The 13,696-nt window shown below is 36.0% G+C and overlaps 1 protein-coding gene across 1 annotated transcript in view; it reads left to right on the plus strand.

The window, feature by feature from the left end:
• The window catches only part of LOC144440763 (geranylgeranyl transferase type-2 subunit beta-like), a 62,251-nt gene extending 54,551 nt beyond the window's left edge, over positions 1-7,700 (plus strand). Inside the window, exons 7-10 of the mRNA XM_078130142.1 lie at positions 4,436-4,546; positions 4,901-5,012; positions 5,688-5,851; positions 6,590-7,700. Of these exons, the coding sequence (XP_077986268.1) occupies positions 4,436-4,546; positions 4,901-5,012; positions 5,688-5,851; positions 6,590-6,736 (534 nt within the window). The 3' untranslated portion in view covers positions 6,737-7,700. The remainder of the gene's footprint in view (positions 1-4,435; positions 4,547-4,900; positions 5,013-5,687; positions 5,852-6,589) is intronic.
• The last annotated feature ends 5,996 nt before the right edge of the window (positions 7,701-13,696 follow it).

Below are 13,696 nucleotides of genomic sequence, written 5' to 3' on the forward strand. Positions count from 1 at the left end.
TGTACTAGACTTTCGCCATGTGATTACTAATTAATGAGATGACGTCAATGTACTAGACTTCTGCCATGTGATTACTAATTAATGAGATGACATCAGTGTACTAGGCTTTCACCATGTGATTACTAATTAATGAGATGACGTCAATGTACTAGACTTTCGCCATGTGATTACTAATTAATGAGATGACGTCAATGTCAATGTACTAGGCTTCTGCCATGTGATTACTAATTAATGAGATGACATCAATGTACTAGGCTTCTGCCATGTGATTACTAATTAATGAGGTGACGTCAATGTACTACTAGGCTTTCACCATGTGATTACTAATTAATGAGATGACGTCAATGTCAATGTACTAGGCTTCCGCCATGTGATTACTAATTAATGAGATGACGTCAATGTACTAGGCTTCCGCCATGTGATTACTAATTAATGAGATGACGTCAATGTACTACTAGGCTTTCACCATGTGATTACTAATTAATGAGATGATGTCAATGTCAATGCACTAGGCTTCCGCCATGTGATTACTAATTAATGAGATGACGTCAATGTACTAGGCTTCCGCCATGTGGTTACTAATTAATGAGATGACGTCAATGTCAATGTACTAGGCTTCCGCCATGTGATTACTAATTAATGAGATGACGTCAATGTACTAGGCTTCCGCCATGTGGTTACTAATTAATGAGATGACGTCAATGTCAATGTACTAGGCTTCCGCCATGTGATTACTAATTAATGAGATGACGTCAATGTCAACGTACTAGGCGTCTGCCATGTGATTACTAATTAATGAGATGACATCAATGTACTAGGTTTCCGCCATGTAATTACTAATTAATGAGATGACGTCAATGTACTAGGTTTCCGCCATGTAATTACTAATTAATGAGATGACGTCAATGTACTAGGCTTTCACCATGTGATTACTAATTAATGAGATGACATCAGTGTACTAGGCTTTCACCATGTGATTACTAATTAATGAGATGACGTCAATGTACTAGACTTTCGCCATGTGATTACTAATTAATGAGATGACGTCAATGTCAATGTACTAGGCTTCTGCCATGTGATTACTAATTAATGAGATGACGTCAATGTACTAGGCTTCTGCCATGTGATTACTAATTAATGAGATGACGTCAATGTACTAGGCTTCTGCCATGTGATTACTAATTAATGAGATGACGTCAATGTACAAGACTTTCGCCATGTGATTACTAATTAATGAGATGACATCAGTGTACTAGGCTTTCACCATGTGATTACTAATTAATGAGATGACGTCAATGTACTACTAGGCTTTCACCATGTGATTACTAATTAATGAGATGACGTCAATGTCAACGTACTAGGCGTCTGCCATGTGATTACTAATTAATGAGATGACATCAATGTACTAGGTTTCCGCCATGTAATTACTAATTAATGAGATGACGTCAATGTACTAGGTTTCCGCCATGTAATTACTAATTAATGAGATGACGTCAATGTACTAGGCTTTCACCATGTGATTACTAATTAATGAGATGACGTCAATGTACTAGACATCCGCCATGTGATTACTAATTAATGAGATGACGTCAATGTACTAGGTTTCCGCCATGTGATTACTAATTAATGAGATGACATCAATGTACTAGGCTTTCGCCATGTGATTACTAATTAATGAGATGACATCAGTGTACTAGGCTTTCACCATGTGATTACTAATTAATGAGATGACATCAATGTACTAGGCTTCCGCCATGTGATTACTAATTAATGAGATGACGTCAATGTACTAGGTTTCCGCCATGTAATTACTAATTAATGAGATGACGTCAATGTACTAGGCTTTCACCATGTGATTACTAATTAATGAGATGACATCAATGTACTAGGCATCCGCCATGTGATTACTAATTAATGAGATGACGTCAATGTACTAGGCTTCTGCCATGTGATTACTAATTAATGAGATGATGTCAATGTACTAGGCTTCCGCCATGTGATTACTAATTAATGAGATGACGTCAATGTACTACTAGGCTTTCACCATGTGATTACTAATTAATGAGATGACGTCAATGTACTACTAGGCTTTCACCATGTGATTACTAATTAATGAGATGACGTCAATGTACTACTAGGCTTCCGCCATGTGATTACTAATTAATGAGATGACGTCAATGTACTACTAGGCTTTCAACATGTGATTACTAATTAATGAGATGATGTCAATGTACTAGGCTTCCGCCATGTGATTACTAATTAATGAGATGATGTCAATGTACTAGGCTTCCGCCATGTGATTACTAATTAATGAGATGACATCAATGTACTAGACTTTCGCCATGTGATTACTAATTAATGAGATGACGTCAATGTCAATGTACTAGGCTTCCGCCATGTGATTACTAATTAATGAGATGACGTCAATGTACTACTAGGCTTTCACCATGTGATTACTAATTAATGAGATGACGTCAATGTCAATGTACTAGGCTTCCGCCATGTGATTACTAATTAATGAGATGACGTCAATGTACTAGGCTTCCGCCATGTGATTACTAATTAATGAGATGACGTCAATGTACTACTAGGCTTTCACCATGTGATTACTAATTAATGAGATGACGTCAATGTCAATGCACTAGGCTTCCGCCATGTGATTACTAATTAATGAGATGACGTCAATGTACTAGGCTTCCGCCATGTGGTTACTAATTAATGAGATGACGTCAATGTCAATGTACTAGGCTTCCGCCATGTGATTACTAATTAATGAGATGACGTCAATGTACTAGGCTTCTGCCATGTGATTACTAATTAATGAGATGACATCAATGTACTAGGCTTCCGCCATGTGGTTACTAATTAATGAGATGACGTCAATGTCAATGTACTAGGCTTCCGCCATGTGATTACTAATTAATGAGATGACGTCAATGTACTAGGCTTCCGCCATGTGATTACTAATTAATGAGATGACGTCAATATACTAGGCTTCCACCATGTGATTACTAATTAATGAGATGACATCAATATACTAGGCTTTCGCCATGTGATTACTAATTAATGAGATGATGTCAATGTACTAGGCTTCTGCCATGTGATTACTAATTAATGAGATGACGTCAATGTACTAGGCTTCCGCCATGTGATTACTAATTAATGAGATGACGTCAATGTACTAGGCTTTCACCATGTGATTACTAATTAATGAGATGACGTCAATGTCAACGTACTAGGCGTCTGCCATGTGATTACTAATTAATGAGATGACGTCAATGTACTAGGCTTTCACCATGTAATTCCTAATTAATGAGATGATGTCAATGTACTACTAGGCTTCAACCTGTGATTACAAATTAATGAGATGACATCAATGTACTAGGCTTCTGCCTGTGATTAGTCCCCGCGGACGAAGTCCCGAACGGGGACTTATGGATTGGGTTCCGTCCGTCCGTCCGTCCGTCCGCAGCCGTTTCTTGGAGATGCCTGGACCGATTTTTTTCAAACTTGGTACAGGGGCAACATGCTGTGGCATACATATGCACGTCAATTTGTTTTATGATACGATCCAATATGGCCGCCTAGCAACCATTTTGTTTGCGAATTTTCCCTGTCTAAAGCCATAACTCAGACATGCTTTAACAGATCTCATTCAAAGTTGGTATTAGGACAGTGTTCTATGACATACATGTGCATATTCATTGTTGTCATGATACGATCCAATATGGCCGCCTAGCAGCCATTTTGTTTGTGAATTTTCATGTCCAAAGCCATAACTCAGACATGCTTGAACAGATCTCATTCAAAGTTGGTATTAGGACAGTGTTCTATGACATACATGTGCATATCCATTTTCATTGTGATACGATCCAATATGGCTGCCTGGTAGCCATTTTGTTTGCGAATTTTCATGTCCAAAGCCATAACTCAGACATGCTTGAACAGATCTCATTCAAAGTTGGTATTAGGACAGTGTTCTATGACATACATGTGCATATCCATTTTCGTCGTGATATGATCCAATATGGCCGCCTGGCAGCCATTTTGTTTGTGAATTTTCCATGTCCAAAGCCATAACTCAGACATGCTTAAACAGATCTCATTCAAAGTTGGTATTAGGACAGTCTATGACATACATGTGCATATCCATTTTCGTCGTGATACGATCCCCCATACCCGACCCATCCTTTATTGTTGTAGGCATGTTCCATGTCCAACAAGCAGACACAACCTATCTAAGTCTGTTTGATTTAGGTTCACAAGTGTTGTTGCGTGATCAGAGTAGTGATAATTCCTTAAAACCCAATCACAGTGGGGACTATGTCATTCTCAATGCCTTGTTATTTTGGTAGAAATGCAATAAATATATTATATAACACTTGAATTCCTTCTTTTAACTGACCTACTATTTTATTGTTATTTTTATTATTAGGGTCAACTTGAAGCAATCAATGTAGATAAAGCTGTAGACTTTGTATTGAAATGTATGAACTATGACGGTGGGTTTGGATGTCGACCTGGGTCAGAATCACACTCAGGACAGGTACGTAACTACTTTGTATTGAAATGTATGAACTATGACGGTGGGTTTGGATGTCGACCTGGGTCAGAATCACACTCAGGACAGGTACGTAACTACTTTGTATTGAAATGTATGAACTGTAAATACCATTGGTTTGGTGGCCATTTTTGCCATAGATTTAACCAAATGCTTTGGTGGCCATTATGAACTCTGGATTACCTTTGGGATCATTTTGTTCTTCATTTATAAACATTGCATGATGACCCCTTTCTTTTTTATTTTAACCGGTTGGGGTTTTATTGAAAACAAAAGTGTAAAAGACTTTTAATTGTGAGGTGTATACTGTGTTATACGGTATATATTATATATTTTCAGATCTATTGTTGTATCGGTATGTTGTCAATCACTGGTGGACTACACCACATCAATGCTGATCTGTTAGGTTGGTGGCTTTGTGAAAGACAACTGCCATCAGGTGGTCTAAATGGTAAGTAACATGACAGTCCATCAACCAATCACAGTTCCCATAAATGTCACATGATAGTCTATCAGCCAATCAGTTTCCACTAAGGGCTCATGACAGGCTATTGACCAGTCAGAACATCCTTTAAGGTCACATGGCAGTCTATCAACAAATCACAGTTTCCACTACATATTTTAGAACCTGTGAACAAGCCTTGCTGTTGTTTTCTGGGTGGGGTGCTAAATAAATAATTTCGTATGTGTTTATCCATAATTTAGAGAAAAACCTCAAAAAGAGGCCTAGGTCAGGAAACAAATACAATATACTAATCTACAGGCTTTATAACCTGTTTACTCATTGTAAAGTACTTACAAAGTAACTTCAATTAAACTATTCTAGTATGATGTTAATGTCAATGCATGTGTACTATGACATCACAATTTGTGTTCTGGTATTGTTAGAACGGTTGATTCCACAGTAGGGGGTTCCTGTACATTTTTGGTATGTATGGTAAATTACGTCATCAGATCGTTTGTAAGTTATATCCAAGTACCAGGTTTGCGTTCAGTCAATTAAGTGTACATCAGTAAGTAGAATACTGTGAGTACCTGTTACTTTTATATGTATAAATGTACACCCCAAAAACCTATAAACTCAGCGTGCGTCTCTTTAATTAAAGCACCATTATTTTGTTGACAGGTCGTCCTGAAAAACTTCCCGATTTATGTTATTCATGGTGGGTGTTAGCAGCAATGAAGATTATAGGAAGAATTCATTGGATAGATAAAAAGAGATTACAAACATTTATATTAGCTTGTCAAGATGAAGAAACAGGTGGCTTTGCTGATAGACCAGGTGATATGGTAAGTATAATGCAAAAAAAAAAAAAAAAAAAATGTTTAGAACTTAACAAAATGTTGATATCATATTAATATATTTAGCATATTGACAGAAACTGGTTGATTTGTTGTGGTTCAGGTAATATGGTAAGTATAAGGGAAGAAATGACAATCAATATTAGTAGGGATATAGCTTATTGTTAGAGTAACTGATATAGCTGGAAAGTAGATGGCAGTACAGATGAGGCCAAATAAAAAAGTTGTTTAGTTCCGGTTATCCGACCCCACCTAGTTTTTTTGCACCGACCCTAAACTTTTTTTAACATATTCAAGAAAAATAGAAGAAAATTGCGAAAATTGTGAAGTCTCGCAAGAGATAGTGGATGTGGAAACAGACATCAACTGAAAAAGACAATATAAAACTGTTCTTCCAATCTGTAATGGCTGTACATCTTATGAGAAGAAACCAATAACACAGCGACCATATGGAAAACAACAGAAAACATAACTACCTGAACTAGATACTCACACATGAAAAAAAAATTTAAAAATAAAATAAAAAATCTACCTACCCCACTTATTTTATAATTGAATGTAATCGGAACCACATAATTTTTTTTTTCATGCCTGAGGGAAATCTGTAAATTTGCCAAACATATAATATGTAGTTGGAAGTTTTTTAGATCATCTCAAAGCTGTTGACCCCAAGCTTTATGTACCATGATATTGATACTTTCATTGTCACTTTTTTGTCTCTCCTAGGTGGATCCATTTCATACATTATTTGGTATTGCTGGTTTATCCTTATTGGGAAGTTTTCCAGACCAAATCAAAGCTGTCAGCCCTGTATTCTGTATGCCAGAAGAAACACTTCAAAGGATACATCTTGAACCACAACTCTTAACATAGATGATGACAGGTTTTACAGAATTTGTGTCAGTACAGTGTTGAAGTTTTCTGAGTCACAGTACAGCCATGTATAGTTCTCTCAGTTGACCTGGACTTATAGGACATGGGTTAGGCCAAAAAAAGAATTGTTTCTGGTTAGGACATTTTGTCTAAAGCGGTGCAACAACACAATATTTTTTTTTTAAATTCTTTACAAACCTGTTACTCAATCTACTATATATGGCAGTTACTGTTCTTTTTACTTAGTACTTCAGAGCAAGTATGTATATGGGGCATATGTCATTTGCTTATTCATGATTGGCTCTGCAGTTGTTTTCAGTGAAGTAGGGAAGGTTATTTTTGTGATTCCCCCAGATCTGCAGACTGCATGGGCTGGAAAACAAGAAAAAAAAAGACTGATACTAAGGTATTTAAATGATGCATGCACTGACCAGAAACAGTTTTTTTTCTGGCCTTATATTCAGTGCTTGTTCTGTTATGATTTTTTTTTCAAAAACTTCAAAATCTGTGGTAAAATTTGAACAATTGCAGTAGGTTTACAGTTCACAGGGAACAACTGAAAACAGCTTGTTTGTAACCCACAATGAGCATGCTCGGATGCAAAGGACTTTGGGAATTATTGTAGTTGTGGGATTTGCATAATCTGGGGTGGTTGGAAGGATAGCCCTCCTGCTAGGGCCTAGGTAACCAACCCTTTACCATGGTTACAAGCAACATGACAAGATGTTTACATCAGTAATTAATTCATATTTATCAAAAGATTGGCATCACATTTCCCACAATGCATCACTCAATATGGTGTGTTTCCAAGATCCACAAATATGATTGTACCACTATAGATTATGTTTAAAATATGAAGAAAAAAACTTATTTCAAAGATTTTAAATAACTAGATAAGAACTGCCACTGTGTAAAGCTGGACACTCAGTCATTTTTCTTTTGTTTAGGACTATTTATTGGAACAGGTCTGTACATGTATCAAGAAATTAAATGGAAAAAGAAAATATGCCTGTCTCTGTCAGTCTGTCTGTCTGTCTGTCTAGTCTGTCTGTCTGTCTGTCTGTCTGTCTAGTCTGTCTGTCTGTCTGTCTGTCCAGTCTGTCTGTCTGTCTGTCTGTCTGTCTGTCCATCCAGTCTGTCTGTCTGTCTAGTCTGTCTGTCTGTCTGTCTCTGTCTAGTCTGTCTGCCTGTCTGTCTGTCTGTCTGTCTAGTCTGTCTGTGTGTGTATGTATGTATGTATTCTGTGATTAAAACCTTTGAGACCAATGGCAACATATCCATAACACTTAGTAATTGTGTATTGTGATACTTCATATAAAGCCTATAAAAAATCAGATTACACTCAATTTTAGGAATATGTGTGGTAGGTAAATTTTTTATTTTATTTTTTTTTCATGTGTGAGTGTTTAGTTCTGGTAGTTATGTTTTCCATATGGTATCTGTGTTATTGTATTCTTCTCATCAAATATACAGCCATTACAGATTGGAATTAGAACAGTTTCATATTGTCTTTTTAAGTTGATATCAGTTTCCACATCCACTATTTCTTGCAAGATTTATTTATTTTCTCTTGAATACATAAAAAAAAATGTTTTATTGTCTACCATGAGGTGGGGTCGGGAACAGGAACCAAACTATTTTTTAGCTCTGCTGTCAGCGAAAGCTAGTCTAGTCTGTCTGTCTGTCTGTCTGTCAGCGAAAGCTGACAGCGTAGCTTTAGGTATAGGTGGGTATAAGAGGTATAGAGTAGAGTGAATCATAGGTGTCCGTCAACTTTTTATATTTTCATCATCTTCTCCGAAAGTGACAGTCAGAATTCTTCGATATTTGGTGTGCATGTTCCCAGGGGGGAGGCTATTCAGATTTTTTCATGCCAAGTTGATCTGTGCCATTTTCAATTTTTTATGATTTTTTTTCAAAAAATGATATCTCCTCAAATACTTTGCTTTGATTGCTTTGATATCTGGTGTGTTGATGCGCAGGGGTTAGCTTACTCAGATTGGTTAATTACAAGTCAGCTCATCTTCTTTTCTATTTTTTATGATTTTTTTTTTGTATTTTAAAGAAAAAATGAATATGTTAATGAGCATTATGGCCGACGCCATATTGGAAATCAGTCCACGAGACTTTAAGTAAACTGCCACTTTTCAAAAGACACTATTGACGTCAAACAAGCAATGTAATATGTGCTATAGTCATAATTCTAGGCATTGTGTGCCCAAATGACAAGTGTTTGTTCGAAACAGGGTTGTAAACTTCAAATCCAAATTCTGCACCCCTTCTTCATAATCAGCAACAAACCACATTTGCATACAATCTATCCTCATATGCTCCAGATAGCGACACTTTGAATGGCTGCTCACGGGCCGTATTTTTCGGTATATTCAACTCGCCGTAACTTTCACTAGAGTTCCCCATTTTAGATACTGAAAACGCCTAAACCTCAACTGATATCTCTTCTTTCGTGCCAGCAAAATAAATTTTGGCATTACATTTAGGAATACCGATTTTCCGACGAATTCGGGATGCATACTTGAGGCCCTGAAATTTCAACCCAGTTTTTCGCTGAGCATGGAAGTATAACCCTCCATGCTCATAGTTTCCTCAATACGGACCGGAAAGTTTACAAATTTCACGAAAAGGTGGATTTTTATGTGTTTTAAATAACCATGGCAAGTAAATTTAGTAGGATCATTGTGTAACGGTCCCGACAGTTCAAGAATTTTCGGTAGAAACTGATTTGACCCGGAAGCTGAAGATGACCTCGTTTGACATCCAGGCGATTTTCCACAGCAACAACACGAGAGTTCTTGGTACTCACTAAAATCACACTTCAGACCCACTATAAAAGTTTGATGTTTTCAGATAAACTGTATCTTGTGATTAATTCTATATTGTCGTGCAATTTGGAGTGACAGTGAACCAGAATGAAGACAACTCGCGTAAGGAAGGCATGCCTTGGCATGCAGCTGAAGTTATGCAAGAGCAGTCTCACTGCCGACTGTGAATCGACCAAACTTTGTTTATTGGCCGACAGTTCACATGTAAAGTTAAGCGACATGAACGTGTCTTGCCATTTCCAAAATGCAAATATTTGGCAGGTAATAATAATTAAAATAATTACAACTTTAATTTGGCTTCAGACTTTGCATTATGTTTTTCGTATCTTTCCCCGTTTTACATGTAAATCCGAAAAGGTTCTCTCTGGTCATGCCAGTGGTTAGCCCTGCTTACATACGACAGGCGGTGCACAAGTCTATATTGCTGACTTGACTCTAAACAAATAGTAGGGACAATTGTCAGAATCGAGTCCCGGATTACTCCGTATGCAAGCACGACTCGTCAGTAATCATACCAGGACTGCTTTGAGTACGAGCGAGGTGAGGCATGTTGAGGTAATTTGTTGAGAATTATATATTGCGAAATGTCAAGTACAAGGTTTAAATACAATGGAATGATGAAAACAAATTGGCTGAGTCTGCTGACAGGCGCCGGTCACAAGAAGCCCCTAAGCTTGCACAGCTGGGTAGATTCATTTGTGAGTGGCTGCCTTATGATGATATCATAGATAGCATTCTCGGCGTGGAGATTGCACATCGTACATAGAACGCACATGCAAACCACCAAAAAAACATCGCATAGTATATACGACGCGCGTGTGTACTAGTCATTGAGCCGCTTGCGGGCGCTGTGTGACCTCATAAACAAAAAAATGTATGTGCATAAAATAAACCATAAACAAATAGGTATAAATATACATTCAAATATGACATAAATTCTGTCTCTTGATACATCCAATACATATGGTATTGTGTCACAACACTGCACCATGGCCACTTCTGAGCAACAGTTATTTGTTAGAAATGTCATCTTGTGGAAGAAAAACTTGCATGTGTAGCTGTACATGTATCACATAAGAAATGAAATACCTTAAGATTTACTGGCTCTAAAATCTGTTCCTTCATTGACCTGAACATGTGGAATTGTGCACAAACATAACCAATTTTGGACACTTTGAAATAATATGTGGCAAACACTGTGACTGAAAGTGCCTGACCCAGCCTGTGTCTAGATATTGGATATTCAATGTCCATGTATATAGTTAGTCTAGTTCCTATAATGTTTGTACATCTAATGTATGGTAACTACAATCATCTCCATCAGAAGTCCCAAATTGATATATGGTTGAGATCAATAGTTCAATGTTCAAACTAAATTCTTTTAGTGTAGGGTGGGGTGAGAGGAGGGCTTTTATAATGAAATCTGTTTTGTACCCCAAAACAAACAATTCTAAAAATGTCAAATTGAAAAATGGGAAAAAAAATTTTATGCATGGCACTAAAATACATATATTGTGCCAATACTGGCTTTGTATTCATAGCACTACATAATACTACATACTGATTTGAAATTGATTGTGCTGTGTGCAACAATTTTACCAATTTAGTTAGAAGGGGATGGGGAAGGGGTTCTGCGGCCTTACTTAAAGAATTAGTTTTTTTACCTATCGATCTCACCCCTAATGTGTTGATTTATCATACATGTACAAACTATTGAACTGTTACTTGGCATAGCTATAGTACGAACTACAAATTACTTTTCTGTGTTTGTGTTTCACTTCTTCTCTGATACCTGTGACATCACCAAGTTTAATACATGTTACCAGGCTACATGTGAAACCCCCTTTTGTCTTGCTATTGTTTTACACCATAAACTATTAAGAAAGAAATATATTCCAAGGTGAACACAATATTAATCAATTTCTCGGAGAATATATATTATGTGAATGACTGATAAACAGTTATAAACAGACTTGTTTGATGATGATCTACTAAAGGGCTACTTACTGTAGCCAGGACTTCTATAGTACTGACACGATGCAAAGTTAGGAGGAAAATTAGATTATACATCTCCCCTGGAATATCTAGTATCCATATTGAGTGACTGTATACTGCGAGTAAAGTTTTGTCAGCAGATCATAATATTACATTTCCTTGTTATTAGAATGTATTTATTTTCAAGGCTATCATGTCGCCAGCAATATACTGGACAACATAGCCAATAGTAAGTGAATTGAATTAGTAATCTAGTTTAGAAACTGCTGTAGTCCAGAAAACATTTTTATGACATTTTTTACTTTCTATTTTGAAACCAATGACATTTATCACATTTCATTATTCAAACCTTTAAAAAATATTTTGGTTAAAATTAGCAGTGTGGTCAATGAATGGGGGATGGGGTGGAGTTTTCAGTCAGTGCCATGATTAAACTGAACAATTATGAATAGGACAAACAAGTGCCTTGAGGAGTGCGAACGCGTACATGTATGGAAAGTCGCAGTTATGTGTTAAGTCTAAAGAAAACAATATATTGACTATACGATGTGAACATATCTTTATATGATGTAAACAATTCATTATATGATGCAAGTACATCATTATGTGTGACAGTTATTGACATGGGTTTACAAGTATATTAACTCCATTTATAATATTGTACTTGATAATTAGCTGAATTAATCAATATTAATAGTTCACTCAATCTAAGAGATATCCTAGAACTTTTTTTTTTTTATTTTATCAATTTTTTTAATTTTATTTATATCACGAAAAAAAAGGAAAAAGAAATACACGACAAAACTTTTGTAACAAAAACTAGATACTAAAAATAGTGGAAAAAAAATTACAAAGCGAGCTTCACTTTCTGTTCAATTTTTTGCCACTTGGAATAAAACTTTTCGTACTTTGCAGTTTTCTTTACTGTGATGTTTTCTATCTCGTATTTAATCTTCAAAATACTCATAAAACCTTCAAATGAGGGAATTTTGTTTTTACACTTGCAAGTATAAAGAAAATATTTAGCTTGTAAAATAATATAATTGATCATGTAATAATCATCATGGTTGAGAACACCCAAGTAAATGTTACAATTATTCAAAATTATTTGTGAGTGTTCAAATAAGTGTTCATTTATGTCCAACCATAAGCGCACTGTATACTTACATTCTACAAATAAATGATCTCTTGTTTGTATTCTATCATGACAATGGTCACATAAATTGGTATCTGTTACTTTCATATGAAATAAACTATCATTTGTGAATATCAACCTATTTATAACCTTTTGTTGAAAACATTGTATTCGAGATTCTACTGTCACGTCTTTGGAAATGGTACAATACTTATTCCAATCTGTGTCACTTACATGAAATCTATTGCTAAAATATTTTCTGGCTTCTGTGATCTTTAAAGAATAATCTAAAATAACAGTATAGTAATCCTTGGTATTTATCTTTAAACAATCATAGCATGTGTCTCCCTGAAAAAGTACTGGTTTCAGTGGTCTCGTCTGAACGCTTTCATTAATGACAAATGTGCTATTCCTAGATACTGCCCTAACCAAACCCGTGAGTGTAAAAATAACAGATTCCGGTAAATTCATCTGGCGTAAATTGTAATAATCTGAAGTAATCGGAACATTTCCATCTGTAAAAAGATCTTGAATAAACACAAAGCCACTTTTGTACAATCTGTCAATATATATTGGTGAACCTACAATACTGATATTTCTGTTGTTCCATAAAATATCATTGTCATATTCCTCATTCTGATGATCTTTTTTCTTGAATTCATACCACAAATTTAAAATATCCCTGTAAAAGTCTGGAATACTAGTAGGAATGCACTGCTTGTTATAATTACAACAAAAAATTAGTTCCCCGCCAACCTTACGCAAGTAGTACAATGGAATTAGTCTCCATTGTCCTCTTGAATAAAAAATTCTCTTTATCCAAGTTAATTTACAGGCTTTACACCAAGATGCCAGATGAATGTGCCTGAATCCACCTTTTTCCCAGGGAGAACACATGGTATCATCCTTTCGCTTAGGCTTTTTGCCATTCCAAAGAAATTGTTCAATAACTAAATGAAATTTCGAAAGGAAATGATCAGGTATATGCAA

This window comes from Glandiceps talaboti, chromosome 10, assembly GCF_964340395.1.
Source record: "Glandiceps talaboti chromosome 10, keGlaTala1.1, whole genome shotgun sequence".
Lineage (NCBI taxonomy): Eukaryota > Metazoa > Hemichordata > Enteropneusta > Spengelidae > Glandiceps > Glandiceps talaboti.